General features: G+C 38.9%; 2 protein-coding genes across 7 annotated transcripts in view; one reads left to right on the top strand and one right to left on the bottom strand.

Annotated features, from left to right (window-relative positions):
• LOC129780331 (lachesin) overlaps positions 1 to 23,231 on the top strand; it is a 497,636-nt gene that overhangs the window by 452,499 nt on the left and 21,906 nt on the right. For all 3 annotated transcript variants that reach the window (XM_055788472.1, XM_055788470.1, XM_055788471.1), the window contains one exon: positions 767 to 838. In XM_055788472.1, the coding sequence (XP_055644447.1) occupies positions 767 to 838 (72 nt within the window). The remainder of the gene's footprint in view (positions 1 to 766; positions 839 to 23,231) is intronic.
• Positions 15,393 to 16,929, bottom strand: LOC129780332 (serine protease snake-like). 4 transcript variants are annotated; one of them, XM_055788473.1, is made up of 4 exons: positions 16,572 to 16,929; positions 16,476 to 16,502; positions 15,909 to 16,418; positions 15,393 to 15,851 (listed from the first exon to the last, which is right to left on the bottom strand). In XM_055788473.1, the coding sequence occupies exons 1-4, from the start codon at positions 16,639 to 16,641 to the stop codon at positions 15,454 to 15,456; spliced, it is 1,005 nt and encodes a 334-aa protein (XP_055644448.1). In that variant the 5' UTR covers positions 16,642 to 16,929; the 3' UTR covers positions 15,393 to 15,453. The 4 variants fall into 4 exon arrangements, with proteins under 4 accessions (XP_055644448.1, XP_055644450.1, XP_055644449.1 ...); XM_055788475.1 differs by having other exon boundaries at positions 16,472 to 16,525; positions 16,572 to 16,674; XM_055788474.1 differs by having other exon boundaries at positions 16,476 to 16,525; positions 16,572 to 16,673.

A 23,231-nucleotide genomic window follows, 5' to 3' on the forward strand; every position in this document is an offset into this window, starting at 1 on the left:
CGACTCGCCCGCCAACTTGAAGTCCGGTTGGTGGAGGGGGCGGGGCGGCCTGGGTCTAGAGCTAAAGGTAAATTCCCCGGTGCGAAATTCAATGAGACGATTGTTTTCGTTCCACCGACTCGGGCGCGCTCCAATTTATTGATTTCCACTTCAAATAGGTTATCTTTTTATTCTTGCTGGCTTGTTTCGTTAGGAAAATCTATTCCGCTGCCCAATGGGGTGTTTCTGTTTTTTTGTGGGCTCCGAATCAATTGGAGCGAGCGGCGCTGATGCTGGTTAGCTGAGGAGTCCTTTTTGTGTGCGGCTCGCATCTTCCAAATTAGTGGACTCGTTCGAGTCTGTTTCCGGGTTGAAACATTTTTCCGATATCTCATTTTATGCTCGGGTGAATTAAGATGGGTAGTGAAGAATAAAAAGCGAGACGGTATTAGTTGCACAAAAAGACACTTTTGAAATTAATTTGAGTTCTGCTTGGGTGATTGATTACCAAAGTCCATTGTTTTCACTCTCTCGATTGTGGATGCTGCTCGACAAAAACGTGTCGATGACTATCCGCATTATGGCCCTCAGACCCTTATCCTTCCCCGCCTTTTTTTATTCGCGCTTCCCTCTGGTTGTGAGAAAATTTCAATGAAAAGTCAGTAATGTCCGGAACTATCAATAATCATTTATCAATGTTTACTTTCTTTTCGCATCCGGATTTGTCACCGTAATGCTGACTCTGCCAATCCCTCATCGCCAAACTTGGCCAAACAACTCCGATTAGGTTCGAAACCGAAGAAAAAGCACGATCACGTGGTGATGGGCGATTACGGCGTGGAGGAATGGAAGGAAAATGGTAAGTGGGAATTGGTACATTTATATACTTTAAATTAATTTTTTTAAACATAATTACATCTACCCGAATCCAGGAAAAAAATAAAATCAGAAATTTAATATTTCTCATGCCACTGAATTCTGGTAAATAAATACAACGTAAAAGAATGGGTGCTCAATCATGCATTACCATGGACTTTGTCAGCATATTGACAAATGACACTTTGCAGCAATTCCAAATGAAATCGTCCTAAAAATTTAAAGATTTTAAAAACTTGTGTTTTTGATTCCAATGAGAGTGTGTATTTCATTTCGGTTGGAGGAAATATGAGTTTTTCACAGCAATTGGGAACTTTTTGACTCAAGCGTAACTTTTGAAAAGGGCGTATCGATTTTAGTAAGAGAAATCTTTGATAATTTATATCTCAAAAACTATGAGTCGTACCGAAATAGTGTTTTAGAAAGAGTTATAGAGTATTGATGGTTGAATATGAAAAAAAATGTACACTGAGAAGAAAAATTAGTACTCTTTTTTTTATTTACAAAATAAAATTTTAATTTGCGATACGAAAAAATATATATTTTTTTTCAATTTTTTTATATAAAATAGAAGTCATGTGGAAAATTTAAAAAATGGACCCAAGATAGTAAAAATTTGTTTGACGAACTTTGTGGAACATCGAATTTTTAAGAATTTTCGAAACTTCGAGTTTTTGTATGTTAGCAGTCATTTTTAATCACAAATTATGAATCCTGATGTTATTTAAAACAAAAAAGGTTATTATCAATCTCCTTCTAAATGTAGCCATTCTCGATATATTTAAAAAAAATATTTGTAATTTATTGTCTTTTTAATAGTGTATAGGCCCTTTAAATATGTTTGTCGTGTTATACCATCATTTTCATGAGATTTTATGAATTCGCTTATAATTTCCAACAACTTTTCCAAATACATCGTTATGGTAAAGACATATGTTTAGGAGTTACGTTACGAAACATTCGAAGACATGTGGGTTAATACAAAACGTAGCGAAACTAAAAAATCTTTTTTATCTTAATAAAAACTTCAATCAATCAGAAAAATTGTTGGAAATTATAAAAAAATCATAAAATTTCATGATCATGACGGTATAACACGACAAACATATTAAAAGAGATTATTTAAAAAAAATATTTAAAAAAATATATAAAAAATATTATAAATTAGAAATATTTTTTTAAATATCTCAAGAATGATTCCATTTAGAAGGAGATTGATAATAACCTTTTTTGTTTTAAATCACATCAGGATTCATAATTGGTGGCTAAAAATGATTGTTAACATACATAAATTCAAAGTTTCAAAAATTCCTAAAAATTCAATGTTCCACAAATTTTGTCAAAAATAGTTTTACCATCTTGGGCTCATTTTTTAAATTTTCTGCATGACTTCTATTTTATATTTAAAAATTGAAAAAAATTTAAAAAAAGTATTTTGGATATTGCAAATTGAATTTTTACTTTGTGAATAAAAAAAAGAGTACTAATATTTTTTCTCACTCTTTCTAAAGGGTGTGTCACATCAAATTGCATCACGGAAAAAACGCTGTAGAAATTCGCCCAGTAGACCGATCCTTTTGAGAATTTTAGACAGTAAAATAAAAACTATTAAACAACTTTTGGCATTTTCTTTTTATTCATACTTCGAGCCCAAGCCCGTATGATCGCACCTTCCTCTTTACCCCGTCCATAAGGTTCTGTACAACGTCAGGTTGTAGTTTTTTTTGAACAGAAATCCATTTTCTCTTGAAGTCCGCCTCCGATTTGACAACTTTTGGGTTCTTCCGGAGGGCCTGCTTCATAATCGCCCAATATTTCTCTATTGGGCGAAGCTCCGGCGTGTTGGGCGGGTTCATTTCCTTTGGCACGAAGGTAACCCTGTTGGCTTCGTACCACTCCAACACGTCCTTTGAATAGTGCACGAAGCGAGATCCGGCCAGAAGATGGTCGGGCCCTCGTGCTGCTTCAATAGTGGTAGTAAGCGCTTCTGTAGGCACTCCTTAAGGTAAACCTGCCCGTTTACCGTGCCGGTCATCACGAAGGGGGCGCTCCGCTTTCCGCAAGAGCAGATCGCTTGCCACACCATGTACTTTTTGGCAAACTTGGATAGTTTCTGCTTGCGAATCTCCTCCGGAACACTGATTTTGTTCTCTGTGGAGAAGAACAACAGGCCCGGCAGCTGACGAAAGTCCGCTTTGACGTAGGTTCGTCTTCCATTACCAGGCAATGCGGCTTCGTCAGCATTTCGGTGTACAGCTTCCGGGCTCGCGTCTTCCCCACCATGTTTTGCCTTTCGTCGAGGTTAGGAGTCTTCTGAACCTTGTATGTACGCAGGCCCTCCCGCTGCTTGGTCCGTTGGACGAATGAACTTGACAAATTCAGCTTATTGGCGACATCCCGGACCGAACTTCTCGGATCACGTCTAAACTGCTTAACTACGCGCTTGTGATCTTTTTCACTGACGGAGCATCCATTTTTGCCGTTCTTCACCTTCCGGTCGATGGTTAGTTTCTCGAAGTATCGTTTTAGTACTCTGCTGACCGTGGATTGGACGATTCCCAGCATCTTACCGATGTCCCGATGTGACAACTCCGGATTCTCGAAATGAGTGCACAGGATTAATTCACGACGCTTTTTTTCGTTCGACGACATTTTTCCAAATTTACGAAAAATTGACAGTGAAGCATGGCCAACGTGATCTATACACTCTTATCTGATTATAAGCGAAAGCTGAAGATATAAATCCTAAAAATTAAATTTCTACAGCGTTTTTTCCGTGATGCAATTTGATGTGACACACCCTTTAAGACACTATTTCGGTACGACTCACAGTTTTTGAGATATGAATTATCAAAGATTTCTCTTACTGAAATCGATACGCCCTTTTCAAAAGTTACGCTTGAGTCAAAAAATTCCCAATTGCTGTGGAAAACTCATATTTCCTCTAACCCAAACGGAATACACACTTTCATTCGAATCAAAAATACTCATGTTTTGTCATTTGTCGATTTCATTTGGAATTACTCTTTGTCGAAAATATTTCAGATAATTGTGTTGATAGTTGGACATGTCGAGAAAAAAGACGAGGAAACAAAATATAATAATTAATAGAAATTATTCGTTTTTAAAACAGAACTTTGTTCAAACTTGGAAAACAAGAAATTTGGCAAATCTAATTTTTTTAGAAAATAATCTTTTTTTCTATTTTAGTTATCTGTTTCATTATTGGATTATTTATTTTTTACTATTGGGAGTTTTGGCAAAAATCATCATCTCAAAGTTTGAGGACTCTGCTTCATTCGGGAAATATTATATCGGGTCAATTGAATTTAAAGAAATGTCCTTCTGGTAAATTGTATAGAATCAATAATTTACAAGTAGTACACCGCGAGTAATCGGTTTTCCACCTTACTAACCATAGATCTAAGAAAATTGTTTATATATATATAGTTTTAAAATTATTTTTAAGAATTCGGCTCCTTTAAACTTAAGTAACTGAGCCTGTAAAAATAAACGAATTAATAAAAAAAAAATAATAATAAATAATTTACAAGTAGATCCCAAACGTAATCCAAAATATTTTTTTTGAAACATAGATAAAGTGAAAATAGCTGAGCGGTACAGTTTGCGGCCAAATTTTAACTTAAAAGAAGAATTTGGGCACAAGAGCTCGGACGCAATCTTGTCATACCAATTGTTTTTTTAAATGATTTTTAAATGCTAACTTCAAAACAGATTTGCTTTTTCCATAAGCCATCAATAGCGAAAATGATTTGACAGACATTTGTTTCTCTTTCCTTGTTTCTGAAAAATAGAAAAAAATCCACGATTTGTAGTTCTACTCTTTGTTGTTGTAGGGTTTTGAAGAATAACTTCAAATCCATGGAGAATGAGAGTAGGTACGCCGAGAAACATTCATTATTGTAGATTATAATTCCTTTTTTTTTTGTTCTCCATTTCAACAATGTATTGAAAAAACGTATATTCTCCACATTTCCCAAAAAAAAACAATTAAAAAAATCTCAATGGGTATAAATCAATAAATTCAGTCATAAGGTATAATACCTGCGAAACTTTGTCTACAAACTGTTAAAAATCATGCAACGTGTTCACATTTCAAAATATTCACTAATTACGAAGCAGAGTTGCACTAAGGGGTAAGAAAAAAACATTATATTAGGCTGTCAAAAAAGTCCTGCGGTATTTCCGCGAGGTGTCGTTGTAAGCGCGTAGTTCTAGTTGTATTCATTGTATCGAGTCATACTATAGCTTGTTGGAAAGGTATTTTTGCGCGCTATAATATAGTCCTTGACAGTGTTTTGTTTGGTTAAGTCGTTCGTGAGTTATAGTGTCGCAAATATGGAGCAAAATAAAGAGAAAATCCGACATATTTTACAGTACTACTATGACAAAAAAAAGGCAAAAATGCATCTCAAGCTGCCAATAAAATTTGTGCAGTTTATGGACCCGATACAGTTTCCAATTCCACCGCACAACGATGGTTTCAACGTTTTCGTTCTGGTGTAGAGGTCGTCGAAGATGCGCCACGCTCCGGAAGGCCTGTCGTCGAAAATTGCGACAAAATCACTGAATTAGCCGAGAAAGACCGGCATAGTAGCAGCCGTAGCATCGGCCAAGAGCTGGGGATAAGTCATCAAACCGTTATTAACCATTTGAAGAAGCTTGGATTCACAAAGAAGCTCGATGTATGGGTGCCACACACGTTGACGCAAAAAAACATCTTTGACCGTATCGACGCATGTGAATCGCTGCTGAATCGCAACAAAATCGACCCGTTTCTGAAGCGGATGGTGACTGGCGATGAAAAGTGGGTCATTTACGACATCGTGAAGCGCAAACGGTCGTGGTCGAAGCCCGCTGAAGCGGCTCAGACGGTGGCCAAGCCCTCATTAACGGCCAGGAAGGTTCTGCTGTGTGTTTGGTGGGATTGTCAAGGAATATTCTATTATGAGCTGCTTCCCTATGGCCAAACGCTCAATTCGGACCTGTACTGCCAACAACTGGACCGCTTGAAGGTAGCACTCATGAAGAAGAGGCCATCTTTGATAAACAGAGGCCGCATTGTCTTCCATCAGGACAACGCCAGGCCACACACTTTTTTGGTGACGCGCCAGAAGCTCCGGGAGCTTGGATGGGAGGTTCTTTTACATCCGCCGTATAGTCCGGACCTTGTACCAAGTGACTACCACCTGTTTTTGTCCATGGCGAACGAGCTAGGTAGTCAGAAGTTAGCCACAAAAGAGGACTGTGAAAATTGGCTATCCGAGTTTTTTGCCAATAAGGAAGCGAGCTTCTATAACAGGGGTATTATGAAGTTGGCATCTCGTTGGGAACAAGTCATCGAACAAAACGGCGCATCTTTGATTTAAAACAGATGATTGTAACTAATTTTATGAACAAATGAAAATTCAAAAAAAATACCGCAGGACTTTTTTGACAGCCTAATATAAAGAAAACGCGATCGAATAAAAGCTGTGTACGCATTCAGGGTAACATTCATATCAAACGACTAAAACAAAAATTAGAATCTGTGTATTATACCAAAGTATCGAAACGGTTTTCTTTTCTCGATGTTGTGATATTAAATTTTAAGAAATAAAAGATAGATAAGCAAAATGGTTTGATTTCAAGTTTTAAATGAAAGAGGACAGTATATTCTAAGTATTTTCTCTCTAGACTTTTCGGAAGTAGATTAAAATTTTTCGTCTAATAAAATGAAGAAAATTGGAAAACTGGAGAAAAATATAGAATTTATTTCATGATAAAGAGCCATCTTTTCGTCTAACACACTGCAAAATGGCGGATCGCATATTTTCTCAAAACCTCATCAATATGGGTTTTCCAAAACTCCATCAATATGGGTATCAAATGAAAGGGATTGACTAGTAGAATACGGTTATTTAAGAAAAATGCAAATCCAAGATGACTGCCACTATAAAATGGCGGACTACATATTTTCTCAAAACTTTTTTTTTTTTTTTTGTCTGTATTATAGTGATTTTCAACTCATTTGGCTGGTTCGTCACTTTTTACTTCCATTTTTGGAAGAATGTCGGGAGTGAGAATTGAACTCGTGACCTTTAGCGTGAGAGGCATGGATGTTACCACTACGCCAGATCGCCTCCTTCTCAAAACTTCATTAATATAGGTATCAAATGAAGAGCGCGCAGACAGGAGACCTAGACGGCGTTGAGGAGGACTACACCGGTGCAATGAACAACGACGACGTACCACCCCCGACGATGGGTGAAGTTAAGGAGGCCATTAATCAGCTCAAGAACCACAAAGCAGCTGGTAAGGATGGCCTCGTAGCGGAGCTCTTCAAGGGAGGGCCGAGAAAACTTGTAGAGTGTATGCACCGGTTGATAGTCAGGATCTGGGACACAGAACAGCTACCGGAGGAGTGGAAGGACGGGGTAATCTGCCCCATCTATAAAAAAGGCGACAAGTTGGATTGTGGGAACTATCGTGCCATCACAATCCTGAATGGTGCCTACAAAATTTTGTCTCAGATCCTCTTCCGCCGCCTATCGCCAATAGTAAGTAGATTTGTGGGAAGTTATCAGGCCGGATTCATGCCCGGTTGCTCGACGACGGACCAGATTTTTACACTGCGGCAGATCATCTAAAAGTGCCGCGAGTATCAAGTCCCTACACACCACATCTTCGTCGACTTCAAGGCCGCATATGATACAATCGACCGACGACAGCTATGGAGGATCATGGACGAACACGACTTTCCCCGAAAGCTGACAAGACTGATTCAGTCAACGATGAACGGTGTGCGGTGCAGTGTGCGGATCTCAGGTGAGCTGTCGGAATCATTTGAGACTCACAGGGCAAGGCGATGGAATCTCCTGTCTGCTCTTCAACATGGCGCTGGAAGGTGTTATGCGGAGAACGGGCTTCAACATGCGGGGCACGATTTTCAACAAGTCTAGTCAGTTTATCTGCTTCGCCGACGACGTGGACATAATCGGAAGAACACATGCGACGGTAGCCGACTTGTATACCCGACTGAAACACGAAGCAGGGCTGATTGGGCTTGGGATAAATGCGTCTAGGACTAAATACATGCTTGCAGGAGGGACTGATCGCAACAGAGATCTTCTTGGTAGTAGTGTTGTGATCGACGGCGACGAACTCGAGGTGGTAGAGGAATTTGTCTACCTTGGCTCGTTGATAACAACTGACAACAACAACAGCAGTTAAATTCGAAGACGCATTGTCAATGGAAGTCGAGCCTACTATGGGCTCCGCAAATCCTTGAGGTCCAACAAACTCCGACCCCGTACGAAGTTTGGAGTTTTCGAACGCCGAGTGCTCAGAACAATATACGGTGGTGTACAGGAAAGCGGAGTATGGAGAAGGAGAATGAACCACGAACCCAGCATTCAGAAAGTCGCCAAGGCTGGACGAGTGCGATGGGCAGGGCATGTTGCAAGATTGCCGGACAGCAGCCCTGCAAAGATGGTGTTCGCATCGAATCCGGTAGGAACAAGAAGGAGAGGAGCCCAGCGAGCGAGGTGGTTGGACCAGGTGGAGCAGGACTTGGCAAGAATCGGTGCAGCCGGGAGTTGGAGAACTGCAGCCATGGATCGGGATTATTGGCGAAAAATTGTGAAGAAGATCTAATCTGTCAATGGGATGTAGTATCATTATAAATAAATAAAATTAAATGAAGAAGCTTGACTTGCAGAATACGGTTAATTATGGTAAATGTAATTCCAAGATGGCTGCCACTACAAAATGGCGGACTACATATTTTCTCAAAACCCTATTATTATGGGTAACAAATGAAAGGGCTTGACTAGTGGAACACAGTTATTTATGGAAAAATGCAAATCTATGATGGCTGCCACTATCAAATGGCGGGCTGCATATTTTCTCAAAACCCGATTAATATGGGTATCAAATCTCACTCTCAGCCATACGAAAACCCAACAAGCCGGCTTGCGATCACAACTCGTATAGGCCGATTGCAATGTTATCCTGTATTCGCAAATTGTTAGAGAAAATGATTCTACTTCGTTTAGACAAGTGGGTCGAAACGAACAATTTGCTGTCAAATACGCAGTTTGGCTTCCGCCGAGGTAAAGGGACGAATGATTGTCTCGCGCTGCTATCTTCTGAAATCCAAATCGCATTTGCTCGCAAAGAACAAATGGCTTCCGTTTTTCTCGATATCAAAGGGGCATTTGATTCAGTTTCCATGGAAATTCTCTCAGAGAAGCTTCATAATCGTGGACTTTCACCAATTCTGAATAATTTCCTGTACAATTTACTGTCAGAAAAGCACATGAATTTCTCTCATGGCAACTCAAAATCTTCTCGTTACAGTTTTATGGGCCTACCGCAAGGCTCCTGCCTAAGCCCCCTCTTGTACAGTTTTTACGTCAATGATATGGATGATTGTCTAACTAGAGACTGCACGCTGATACAACTTGCAGACGATGGAGTTATTTCCATCACGGGTACTAATCCCGTCGCTCTGCAAAAGTCGTTGCAAGATACCATGAACAATCTGTTCACGTGGGCCCTCAAGCTGGGTATCGAATTCTCTACGGAGAAAACTGAAATGGTCGTTTTTTCTAGGAAGCACGAACCCGCCCAATTCCAGCTTTACCTATCCGGCAAAACGATCCAACACTCTATGTTTTTCAAATACCTGGGTGTATATTTTGATTCTAAGTGTACCTGGGGGAGACACATTGCGTATTTGAAACAGAAATGCCAGCAAAGAATCAATGTTCTCCAAACAATAACCGGAACATGGTGGGGTGCCCATCCAGGAGACCTCATTCAGTTGTACAAAACAACGATATTGTCAGTGTTAGAATATGGCAGTTTTTGCTTCCGATCAGCTGCCAGGATTCATATTCTCAAGCTGGAGAGGATACAATATCGTTGCTTGCGTATAGCCATGGGGTGTTTGCATTCGACACATACGATGAGTCTCGAAGTTTTGGCAGGAGTACCCCCGCTTACTCTTCGGTTCACAGAATTATCCTACAGATTTCTCATCCGTTGCAAGATCATGAATCCATTGGTGATTGATAACTTCGAAAATCTACTCCAGCTGACTCCTCAGTCAAGTTTTATGTCTTTATACCATGAGTACCTTACCCACGACGTGCACCCTTCACCAGGCATCTCCAACCAAGTTTGCTTCCCATACTTTTGCAATTCCTCTGTCATTTTTGATCTGTCCATGCGACAAAAAATCCATGGAATACCAGATCACCTGCGCTCCAATGTTATTCCGTCGATATTTTCGGAAAAATATGGGAAAGTTGGATCTGATAAAATGTTCTTTACTGACGGTTCATACATAATCGGGTCCACTGGCTTCGGCATCTTCAATGAAAATTCCAGTGCCTCTTTCAAACTCAAAGATCCTTGTTCCGTGTATGTCGCAGAAATGGGTGCGATATACTATGCTCTAGGGATCATTGAAATACTGCCCATCGACCATTATTTTATTTTTTCAGACAGTCTCAGCTCAATAGAGGCAATCCGCTCAATGAAAGTTGATAAACGCTCATCTTATTTCCTAACAAGAATAAGACATCTATTGAGTGTTTTGGTCGAAAAATTATTCAAGATTACCTTAGCATGGGTTCCCTCTCATTGCTCGATTCCGGGGAATGAGAAAGCGGACTCGCTAGCTAAGGTGGGCGCTTCAGAAGGCACACTTTTTGAAAGGCAAATTGCCTATAACGAATTCTTTCACATTCCTCGTCAGGACACACTCGTTAGTTGGCAGCGCATGTGGAGTGAAGATGAGTTCGGTCGTTGGTTACACACGATTATCCCTAAGGTCTCGACGAGTGCATGGTTCAAGGGATTGAATGTAGGTCGTGATTTCATTAGCGTGATATCTCGGCTTATGTCCAATCACTACAACCTAAACGCGCATCTCTATCGCATTGGGCTCGCAGCAAACAATCTTTGTGATTGTGGCGATGGCTACCACGACATCGAGCATGTTGTCTGGTCGTGTATCCGGTTCCATGCTGCTCGCTCTCAGCTCTCTAGAGCACTGAGAGCAAAAGGCAGACAATCGGATATCCCCGTCCGGGATATCTTAGGTAGCCGGGATCCTGATCTTCTGCTTCATCTATACCTGTTCCTCAGAAACGCCGATGTCAACGTTTAATGATGTTTCCTTCGTTGTGTCCCCGTTTCATAACCCTCCTACCCGATCGATAAACTTTTACTTAGTCGCGGCAATACATACACACACTCTTTACAGATGCACGGGCCAAAGGTTGTGCAGTCCACTGATCATTCAACAAGAGCCAAAGGTTGTACCGCTTATGACAACTCTACACGAACTGATGATTGCGCCGGCTAGTGACCATTCTATCCTGGATTCCTCGAGTCGAGAAAGACGCACCACGCTAGATATGGGGTACAGACTAGGGAGCGTTGCTGATTAATGGTCAGCTGCATCCCAATAGGAAGTAGCCCGTGTCGGGCACACGTATAGAGCATCGAAGACTGCAACATATCAATTATGAGAACACTTGTAATACTAACCTCGAGCCAACCGCGAGTAATCGGTTACATATTACTAACATAGTTGTAAGACAAAAATTGTCAAAATATTGGACTCCCGGCCCCGTCAGGCTAACGCCACATGTGCCTTAATAAAAAATATATTTTGGAAAAAAAAAAAAAATGAAAGGGCTTGAATAGTAGAGCAGTAGATCATGAAAAATCTAAATCCAAGATGGCCGCAATCAAAAAATAGAAAATTACTTTATTAAACGGTTTTATTTAGCTTGAACTGTTCGTATGTATGTTTGTAAGTCTGTAGGGTTGTCCCACATTAATAGAAATTTGACCAACAGGAACTGATCGAATTTATGAAATACCTTTATCTCTGCTGTCACTTTAAAACTGCTTATCTTGAAAAATCCAATTTGGCCGCTTTAAAACTGCTAGCTGATTCCATAATATCTCAAAAAAAAAGGTTGATTGAGATATGTGTATCAAACGAACGAACTTGACTTGGAGAACACACTATGTATTTTCTGCAATCCACTCAATATCGGTATCAAATGAAATTTTTTGACTGATAGAGTACAGTGCAATGGTTTTATTGGAGAGAAATATTCTAATAAAACAGATTATGTACTAAAAACTAGAAAACAATTAGGCAAGTAATAGTTAGCAGTTATCACACCTCTCCTTCATTGGTCTAGGGTATTGATAAGACTAAAAGAAAATCGGGGGGCACGTTGGATTTCCATCATCCACAATTAGCGACTTCATCATGTGTCCCACGATTTTATTTTAGTCCTATCAATGCCCTAGACTAATGAAGGAGAAGTGTGATAACTGTTAACTACTACTTGCCTAATTATTTTCTAGCCTAATTATTATTATGTTTAATCACAATTATTATGTTTAATCACAATTAAATCGTTTAACTTAAAAAGTTTTTTTTTACTTATTTTTTTAATGCATACGTTGGCACTAAAATTGTTGGCTTCGAATTTTCAAATATTCCATTCGATAATTTGAAGAAAATTCCAAGCGTAAACAATATCTGTACCACCTAAAAATTACAACTATGTGCGGATATGTTGAAAGAAATAATACAGATCAGATTTAATTGCAGGGACACATGTTAGGAATTTTGTGAATAAATGAGACTCGATGTTCACATAACGTAAATACATAAAGTTTGTTTTTGTTTATTTTTGGGTGTCGCGCGATAGACCTTTGACCATCTGGTCACTTTATGTTATGCGCTACCCGAAAATAAAGAGATAAAAAAAAATTACCGGATTTTCCTCTTAAAGTCAAATTCCAATAACGTTCGATAATATATTTCGCCAAATTTACAAACAAATTTATGTTCAAATTTATACCGAATTGCTCCAATTCCCTAAAGTTACTAAAGTTAGTAATTGTTTTAAGAGAATATTTGCCAACAAACTCAACAGATTCAAAAAAGGTATATTCTCCATGGTTCACCACAAGCACTGGTAATCATTCGATCAACTCTTTTCGATGAATTTTCGACAAACAGTCGCTTGAGCTTGGGTAGACTGTACAATTCGTAGTTGCTCTCCGTGATTGACCTGAACCAACTAAATTGCACAAAGAACACACAGAATGACGCTTGGGACTAGCAAATCATTCTCGTTGAGCAATTTTCGGTGATTCGAGCTTTAAATGGTCAATAACGACGCCGGCCACGTCCTTACAGTCACCAGGGGAAGGGAAGGAATGTTAGTGCGATACTCGCCGCCCGAAGGCTAGAAGGGTCGCCTCTATAGTTTGGTTCCCTAGCGTTTATCATGGAAAGGATAGTTGTTAGTGGAAATGATTAAGAAAAATCGGAGTTCACTGCGGTAAGTGATGTGATTCTTACAACGTGAACTCTCAACCAGTGGCGTAGCGTGACCGGGTGACACCCGGGGCGGATTACTAGGGTCTCACCTCTCTATAATACTTAGTTTTCGTTTTTGAATGAAAAATCGAACAGTTACAAAATAAGAAAATAAATAAAATATGAGTTATTCGTGGATGTCGAAATATTACTCAAATAAATCTTATCATATAAATATCTTTGGGAGCTGAGACTGACACTGATATTGTACAAATGCTTCTCGTTAAGGGAGCTTTCACTCAATTATTTTTAAATTTCGGGCTCAATGGAATACGCAGCAATAAGCCTCCGAACCGATTGTTGGAAGTCCGAGCCAATTCTTCGTGATGAACTGTAACACATTCAATGCAATCTTATCAATGACATCATTAGAATTAATTTCAGCGGCCTTCAAATGTCTACGAAGCCTTGGCATCACTAGCAAAAGCTGCCTTTCCGAAACTTCATAGTTGCCAATTTGTCAAATCGTTTTTTCATTTCGGTGTCAGGTACTCATAACATGTGTCGAGCTTGAATTGCCTCCAAAATTTCGGCTTCTTTTTTAAACGATTTTGACCGTTCTTGTAATTCCTGATGAAAATGAATAATGCACTCCAACATTCCCTCTTCCATCGTTGGACCAGGCCCGGAAAGTCTTTCACCTGATATTCTCATCTTATGAGGAATTCTCCTTTTGGTAGCAAATTTTTAATCATTGGATTTTAATAAAACCATCTTAATGGCCGTTTCGACTAGACTGTTCCTTTTAACAGCGAGAAAAATTACCAGTGCATTTAGTCTGATCACAAAGCAAAATCATGTCGTACTCATGAGCCCAAAGAGTTGTCTACAAACCCTATGGGTACGGTTTTTTTGTTTTGCTTTCTCAACAAATCCTGAACTCCTTCACGAACGGGACTTCATGAAAACTAAACCCTGACCTTCCAGTTATTAAAGGATGTCGTTATTAAAATCTGCAGTTTTTCCACTCAAAACGAAAAAAAAACATGGAATGGGTTTTATCTATGATATAACCGCAAGATTAACGCAAGGCTACCATTAGCTCAGCAATCATTTGTTTGAAGTTGCATCTAAATCAATTCTCAATAAATGGATGAATGTATATTTTGTTTTCCCTTTCCCTTTTTCACGGCAGCCAAAGAGAAACGGGTTGATCAGCTGACGCATCATGCACCGAACCGCACCGTAGACCAATCAAGACTGAAATGAAATTTCAAGAAGCTATCGCTATTTATAATGATTTAAATGGTTTGCTTTCGAAGCCAGTTTGAGCTACTGAAACAAGTTTTTATGGCCGATAAGTGAAAAACATCTCTCGCAGATCTTTTATCTTCCGAATAACGTTATTTTCGTAGTACTTCGTTCATCCGGTAGAGAGATATTAACGTTCGAAACCTTGTACTTCGAACATCACACTCTCGTTTTCGAGACCTAGAATTTACACCCCAGTATAGAAATTAAAGATGTAGTATGGCGAAATAATGAACATAAAAACCAAGAAAGATTCTGTAATATGAACTTTTCCATAGTGAATTGTTTTATTAGATAATACTATAAGTCACAATCGGTTACCTTTATTCAAAATCATGATATTTTTACAATATACTTTATACATACAATATAGTTTATATATACTTGTCATGGTCATGGAAATGACCCCTCTAAGGGTGACACCCGGGGCAGACCACTCCCTCCGCCCTCCCCTCGCCCTACACTACGCAGCTGCTCTCAACTATTCGGCGAAATGAGATTTGAAGAAAATATACATTCTTCCTGTATATCAGAGCATTTTTTATAATCGAAATTAATATTGATGTTTGAAGTGGTTCTACACAAAAGTATCTAGCCGATTTGAATATTTATTCAAAAATGAAAGAAATGAAAAAATCCGTAGAAATACGTAGAAATCCGTAGATCTGAAAAAATTCTACGTATTTTTGATTCTATTAGTTGAGGAATAGATACGATTTCTGTGGCATTACTGGTCTGCTTCGTTTTTCTTTAGTATCAGCTTGAAGGTAAAAAATTAGGTCTTAACGAATAGTTATCATCGAACTCGTTCGGTTAAAACCCCTTTTGGGGATTAAGAGGGGCCCAAAATCATTTTATAAAAAAAAAATAACACACGTTTCGAGCCAAAATGTTTTCTTCCAATGATGTATTCCACCCGATCACCAAATAGGAAACATAATTCGATGATCGTTTTCAACCTCGGCTGCGAGCTTCGGCTCAATCCTACGTTCACCCGGCCACACTTCACCCTCAATCCAATCAATGTAGCGGGCCACCTCGGTATAAATGGAATCCGTTCGTCCTACTCCGCACGAGTTACCGACCGAAGTAACGCCCACTATATGGAGGACACAAGTGCTGGAATCCGTGACAACCTGTATGGGCCCTCCGGAGTCCCCGTTGCATGTATCTTTCGCTTCCTGCTGACTTCCCACGCAAAGTTGTTCGTCACGAATTCCTTGTTTGAACAGCTTTGTCCCTGCAAATTTTTCCTCGCAGCTAGTTTTGTTCATAACATCAAGAGTCACCTTCATCAAGATCGACGATCCGTTACCGGCTGTGGATACATAAAAGGAAATTAACATCTCCATCGTTGCTGTGGCGTACTTCTCACCAAACTCCGTCAAACCGAAACCGGTTGCTATCACAGTGGACTGGTTCAGGGGTACACTTGTCCACAGACATGCGGGTCGCATAAAACTGGAGAACATCACCGCGGTGTTCAGCCTCACCAGTGCAATATCATGATACGAGAGACGCAGCGTGTAGTTCGGATGTCGCACCATTTCGTCAACCTCGAAATCGACCTGACTCTCGTCTTCCCGCAAATCATGTTCCCCCAAGCGGACAACGGTGGGATCTTCGCAATGTGCCGCGGTTAACACGTGCCGCTCACTGATCAGCGATCCGCCGCAGAAGAAATCGATTTCCTCGGGGCTGCTCTCCTTGATCAATCCCAACAAGGCTTGGTGCGGAAACTCACCTCTCTTTGCTGCCTCTCCGTTCACAATCAGATCAACCGAGGTGGAGCAATTGCTCGATTCGAATTTTATGACAAACGGATTTAGGAGCAATGGTGAAGCGATCGTTGTGCGCATATTTTTCGCGATGTATTCTCGACATTCTGTAATTATGAATTGTTAAACCGATCGACTGACGGAAGCTTGATTTACTTACGTACTTGTCTCGGCGATTCGTGCCGTGGTGGCTACCGAGAATCATCAAAATCAACTATTGAATGATTAGAACAATTTATCAACATCATCAATAAACTCACCCTGTGAGCTGACCCCACGTAAAGCACAGAAACCGAGGAGAAGCAGCGCCAAACGATAAGACGAATACATCGCTCTGTTCCGGATGCCGACTTCTAACTGAACATGGTTGGGCGAACGAAGCTGATCTAAGACGCTTCAAAGTGCGACTTAGCGATTTGTGAGTATTAACGACGATTAAGGCGTCACGCACAAATTACATAGCGCGAAATGGAGGGGGAAGAGGGGGGTGGAGGTTGCTTTACTTTGTGTGGATTAGAGATAGGAATTGCGTGGTTCAAAATCCGAATTTTCAGCGTTACGTAATTTGTGCTAGCGCCTTACAACGTGACTGAGTTTAATGGGCTTTAATCTTCCTTGCCAGATTTTGAATGAACCGACGAATGTGAAGAACGAAGTGATTCTCGTGGGAATGAATATCATCTCCGACCATCAAAACAGTAGTAAACTTTTGGAACTCGGTTGCCTCCATGTGTTATTTTTCCTTCTTCGTCAGTTTAGCTTTTATATTGGTGATTCAAATCAACTCTGTCTTCTTTTTGAATATTCATAATTACATTCAAGAATCATTTCATCTCCGGAAGATAGTTTTGGAAGAGTTTCCAAAAACACGACGATAATTTATTAGATCAGCAACTCCAAATGAAATCGTCCTAAAAATGCAGATTTTAAAAACTTGTATTTTTGATTACAACGGAAGTGTGTATTCCGTTTTCACAGCAATTGGGAAGTTTTTGACTCAAGCGTAACTTTTGAAAAAAGCGTATCGATTTTGGTAAGCGAAATCTTTGATAATTTATATCTTAAAAACTATGAGTTGTACCGAAAAAGTGTCTTAGAAAGAGTTATAGAGTATTGATAGTTGAATATGAAAAAATGTACACTGAGAAAAAAAATAGTACTCTTTTTTTTATTTACAAAATAAAAATTCAATTTGCAGTATCCAAAATACATATTTTTTAATTTTTTTTTTATTTTTTCATACAAAATACAAGTCATGCAGAAAATTCAAAAAATGGGCCCAAGACGGTAAAACTATTTTTAACGAACTTTTTGGAACATCGAATTTTAAGGAATTTTTGAAACTTCGAATTTTTGTATGTTAACAATAATGTTTAGCCACAAATTATGAATCCTGATGTGTTTTAAGCAAAAAAGGTTATTATCAATCTCCTTCTAAGGTTACCACGACATCGCATCAGAACTCATAATTTGTGGCTAAGAATGATTGCTAACATACAAAAATTCGAAGTTTCGAAAATTCCTAAAAATTCGATGTTCCACAAATTTCGTCAAAAATAGTTTTACCATCTTGGGCCAATTTTTTAAATTTTCTACATGACTTCTATTGTATATGAAAATTTTTTAAAAAATATAAAAAAATACATATTTTTAATATCGCAAATTAAAATTTTATTTTGTTATTAAAAAAATGAGTACCAATTTTTTTTCTCAGTGTATATTTTTTTCAAATTAAGCCAACAATACTCTATAGCTCTATAGCATATTTTGAGATATAAATTATCAAATATTTCTCTTACTCAAATCGATACGCCCTTTTCAAAAGTTACGCTTGAGTCAAGAAATGAACCATGATGATGTATTTGGAAAAGTTGTTGCACATTATAAGCAAATTCATAAAATTTCATGAACATGACGGTATAACACGACAAACCTATTAAAAGGGATTATTTAATATAAAAAAGACAATTAATTAGAAATATTTTTTTTTTAATATTTCGAGAATGGCTACATTTAGAAGGAGATTGATAATAACCTTTTTTGTTTTAAATAACATCAGGATTCATAATTTGTGATTAAAAATGACTGCTAACATACAAAAACTCGAAGTTTCGAAAATTCCTAAAAATTCGATGTTCCACAAAGTTTGTCAGAAATAGTTTTACCATCTTGGGCCCATTTTTTTAATTTTCTGCATGACTTCTATTTTATATGAAAAAATTTTAAAAAATATAAAAGAATATACATTTTTTGATATCCCAAATAAAAATTTTATTTTGTAAGTAAAAAAAAAGAGTACTAATTTTTCTTCTCAGTGAATATTTTTTCAAATTAAGTCAACAATCCTCTATAACTCTTTCTAACACGCTATTTCGGTACGACTCATATTTTTTGAGATATAAATTATCAAAGATTTCTCTTACTCAAATCGATACGCCCTTTTCAAAAGTTACGCTTGAGTCAAGAAATGAACCATGATAATGTATTTGGAAAAGTTGTTGGAAATTATAAGCAAATTCATAAAATTTCATGAACATGACGGTATAACACGACAAACATATTAAAAGGGATTATTTACTATAAAAAGACAATAAATTAGAAATATTTGACTACATTTAGAAGGAGATTGATAATATTTTTTTTTTGTTTTAAATCACATCGGGATTCATAATTTGTGGCTAAAAATGATTCTTAACATAGAAAAATTCGTTCGTCAAAAATAGTTTTACCATCTTGGGTCCATTTTTCAAATTTTCTGCATGACTTCTATTTTGTATGAAAAAATAAATAAAAATATGTATTTTGGATATTGCAAATTGAATTTTATTCTGTAAATAAAAAAAACGAGTACTTATTTTTTTTTTCTCGGTGTATATTTTTTTCATATTCAACCATCAATACTCTTTACCCCTTCTAAGATATTATTTCGGTACCACTCATAGTTTTTGAGATATAAATTATCAAAGATTTCTCTTACTCAAATCGATACGCACTTTTCAAAAGTTACGCTTGAGTCAAAAAATTCCCAATTGCTGTGGAAAACTCATATTTCCTCTAACCCAATCAAAAATACTCATGTTTTGTCATTTGTCGATTTCATTTGGAATTACTCAGATGTATCATCGCTAGTATTGTTTGTGTTCACAGAAAGGTGTAGCTGCCTTTTTTGTGGAATAACGTCGAAAATGACGAATAAAAGTGATATTTTAGTAGGAGATTTCACTCCCTCACGGCCATAGAAACAAACGAACATTCGTTATTTTTACAATACCATATTGATAATACTGTAGCTCTCAGTGTCGGTGTGTGTGATGTGGGAAAATAGTTTTCAATTAAGCAGAGTTTTAATGAAAATAAAGGGTGTGTCACATCAAATTAAATCACGGAAAAACGCTGTAGAAATTTTATTTTTAGGAATTATATCTTCAGCTTTCGCTTATAATCAGATAAGAGTGTATAGATCACGTTGGCCATGCTCCACTGTGAATTTTTCATAAATTTGGAAAAATGTCGTCGAACGAAAAAGAGCGTCGTTAATTAATCCTGTGCACTCATTTCGAGAATCCGGAGTTGTCACATCGGGACATCGGTAAAATGCTGGGAATCGTCCAATCCACGGTCAGCAGAGTACTAAAACGATACTTCGAGAACCTAACCATCGACCGGAAGGTGAAGAACGGCAAAAATGGATGCTCCGTCAGTGAAAAAGATCACAAGCGCGTAGTTAAGCAGTTTAGACGTGATCCGAGAAGTTCGGTCCGGGATGTCGCCAATAAGCTGAATTTGTCAAGTTCATTCATCCAGCGGACCAAGCAGCGGGAGGGCCTGCGTACATACAAGGTTCAGAAGGCTCCTAACCGCGACGAAAGGCAAAACATGGTGGGGAAGACGTGAGCCCGGAAGCTGTACACCGAAATGCTGACGAAGCCGCATTGCCTGGTAATGGACGACGAAACCTACGTCAAAGCGGACTTTCGTCAGCTGCCAGGCCTGTTGTTCTTCTCCGCAGAGGACAAATTCAGCGTTCCGGAGGAGATTCGCAAGCAGAAACTATCCAAGTTTGCCAAAAAGTACATGGTGTGGCAAGCGATCTGCTCTTGCGGAAAGCGGAGCGCCCCCTTCGTGATGACCGGCACGCTAAACGGGCAGGTTTACCTTAAGGAGTGCCTACAGAAGCGCTTACTATTGAACTATCACTATCACTATCACTATTGAAGCAGCACGAGGGCCTGACCATCTTCTGGCCGGATCTCGCTTCGTGCCACTATTCAAAGGACGTGTTGGAGTGGTACGAAGCCAACGGGGTCACCTTCGTGCCAAAGGAAATGAACCCGCCCAAAGCGCCGGAGCTTCGTCCAATAGAGAAATATTGGGCGATTATGAAGCAGGCCCTCCGGAAGAACCCAAAAGTTGTCAAATCGGAAAAAAATGTGAAGTGGGTACAAACTTATTCCGGATTACACGCTACTGTAAACATTTGGTGGAATTCATTATGAATACCCCGAGTTCATCCATCGATGTAATTCTTGTTCACACTTCGCGCTCTCTGAATTCACATTTTCGTGCGATGATTTTTTACGACTTTCGACGTGAATTATCACAACAAGAGTGCGTCAATCAACTTAATTTGACTTTTGGCGATGAAGCTCCATCAAAAACCACGGTGTATCGCTGGTATAGTGAATTCAATCGTGGTCGTAGTTCGCTGTCCGACGAGTTTCGTGAAGGTCGTCCAAAATCGACTGTAGTGCCAGAAAACATCGATGCTGTGCACGAAATGATTAAGCAAGATCGTCATGTAACCTATTGTGAGATTGAGGCATCCCTAACATTAGTTCCACCAGCATATATGCGATTTTAAATGAACACTTAGTTGTGCGAAAATTATGTTCACGTTGGATCCCACATAATTTGACAATCGCTCAAAAAAAAAGGCTCGTGTCGATTGGAATAAATGCTTTGAAAATTGGTTTAAGCGCATGCAAAAGTGTATCGATCATCGTGGCGAGTACTTTGAAAAACAATAAAAATATATTCGCAGCTTAACTATTTGTTTTTGTTCCTATTACCGAAATATAAATAGTGACCCTCGTATAACAACACAATTGAGATCCCTGAGTTTTTAATTCACGAACGTTCGCTTAGTAAGCCAATGTGGCTACGAAGCAATATTTTTTGAAGCTATATTTTTTACATATTTTTTAAAGGCTGAGTTTTTTTTACCTAACACATCCTAAAAACACCTCTCTAATTTATTGATACATTGTGAGAAAAACCCTCAGCTCTCATGGAAAAATATAAAAAAATATAGGTCCCGAGACCATGAAAACCATGAAAAACAAATACAATAATTAATTATGAAGACAAAATCCAATTTTTATTCAAGTGTAATATTTTTTCAATATTTTTACCCCGTCCATAAGGTTCTGTACAACGTCAGGTTGTAGTTTTTTGACGTAGGACTACGTCTTTCATTTCTATACCGGGGTGTAAAATCAAAGTTTCGAAAACGAAAGCGTTACGCCGGAGACCGAGATTTTGAGCGTTAATAGCTCCTAAACAACTGAACGAAATGGTATGATAAACACTTCATTCGAAAGATAAAATGTCTACGCGTTATATACTTGTTACATTTTGAACCAAAAACTTGTTTCAAGAGTCTTAAAATTGCTTTCAAAACATGCTATTGAAATCACCAATCGGTATATAAGCGAGCGCCGCTCGGAAATCCACTCAGTTCTAATTAAACAGCGATTGGAGCATGTTGTCGCAGTTGTGGTGAAGGTCTTCGTTTATCATGAAAGCGCGGATGAACGGTGTCACCAAGAGCCTGTTTGTGCACCTTAGGCCAGACATGAATCCATCAGGAGGAGAGTGATGCCACAAACGGTTCACCGGGAAGATCTCGAAGCAGCCGCTACACACACACACACACACACACACACACACATACACGCGCGGAATTCTTTCCGTTTGGATGCCATTCAGCATCGAGAAAGATCCGGAAAATAATCTGCCAATTCCTCTGGGAATTTAAAAATACATTCATGTGAAAGAGTTTATTTGAATGTTTTCTATCCATGTAGCACTGACCAAATATGTTTCAATCAAGTGCTATTAACAGATGGTTTTCGAGTTAGCATTAACCACTTGTGGGCTTCCAGTATCGAGGAAAATGTGCAAATATCTAATCGTTACTGAAAATAATCTAAAATTACATTCATGTGAAAGAGTTTATTTGAATGTTTTCTATCCATGTACCACTGTGACCAAATACATTTGGTTTTGTGATTTTTCAATCAATCGCAATTAACATGATAGCTTCTGAAGATTATTCTTCCCCATCAGTAGGATATTTTCGTGTCCAATATTGGATGCATAAAACCTTGTACCTCCAACGTAACGCTTTCGTTTTCGAAGTCCCCCAAATATTCATTTATTCATTCATTCAGAATGGATTCAGATTCAACTTCAAACAAAGGATCACTGAATCAAGATAGTCCTACGTCACCATTGCGGTTATACCATAGATATAACCCACTTTCTGTTTTTTGAACAGAAATCCATTTTCTCTTGAAGTCCGCCTCCGATTTGACAACTTTTGGGTTCTTCCAGAGGGCCTGCTTCATAATCGCCCAATATTTCTCTATTAGGCGAAGCTCCGGCGCGTTGGGCGGGTTCATTTCCTTTGGCACGAAGGTGACCCCGTTGGCTTCGTACCACTCCAACACGTCCTTTGAATAGTGGCACGAAGCGAGATCCAACCAGAAGATGGTCGGGCCCTCGTGCTGCTTCAATAGTGGTAGTAAGCGCTTCTGTAGGCACTCCTTAAGGTAAACCTGCCCGTTTACCGTGCCGGTCATCACGAAGGGGGCGCTCCGCTTTCCGCAAGAGCAGATCGCTTGCCACACCATGTACTT

This window comes from Toxorhynchites rutilus, chromosome 3 (genome assembly GCF_029784135.1).
Source record: "Toxorhynchites rutilus septentrionalis strain SRP chromosome 3, ASM2978413v1, whole genome shotgun sequence".
Classification (NCBI taxonomy): domain Eukaryota; kingdom Metazoa; phylum Arthropoda; class Insecta; order Diptera; family Culicidae; genus Toxorhynchites; species Toxorhynchites rutilus.

Coding starts and splice junctions, on each gene's coding strand:
- LOC129780332 (XM_055788473.1), bottom strand. CDS start 16,641: ATGTATTCGTCTTATCGTTTGGCGCTGCTTCTCCTCGGTTTCTGTGCT. Junction 16,419..16,475: donor GGCACGAATCGCCGAGACAA/GTACGTAAGTAA, acceptor TCATAATTACAG/AATGTCGAGAATACATCGCG. Junction 15,852..15,908: donor TTTCGGTTTGACGGAGTTTG/GTGAGAAGTACG, acceptor ATGTATCCACAG/CCGGTAACGGATCGTCGATC.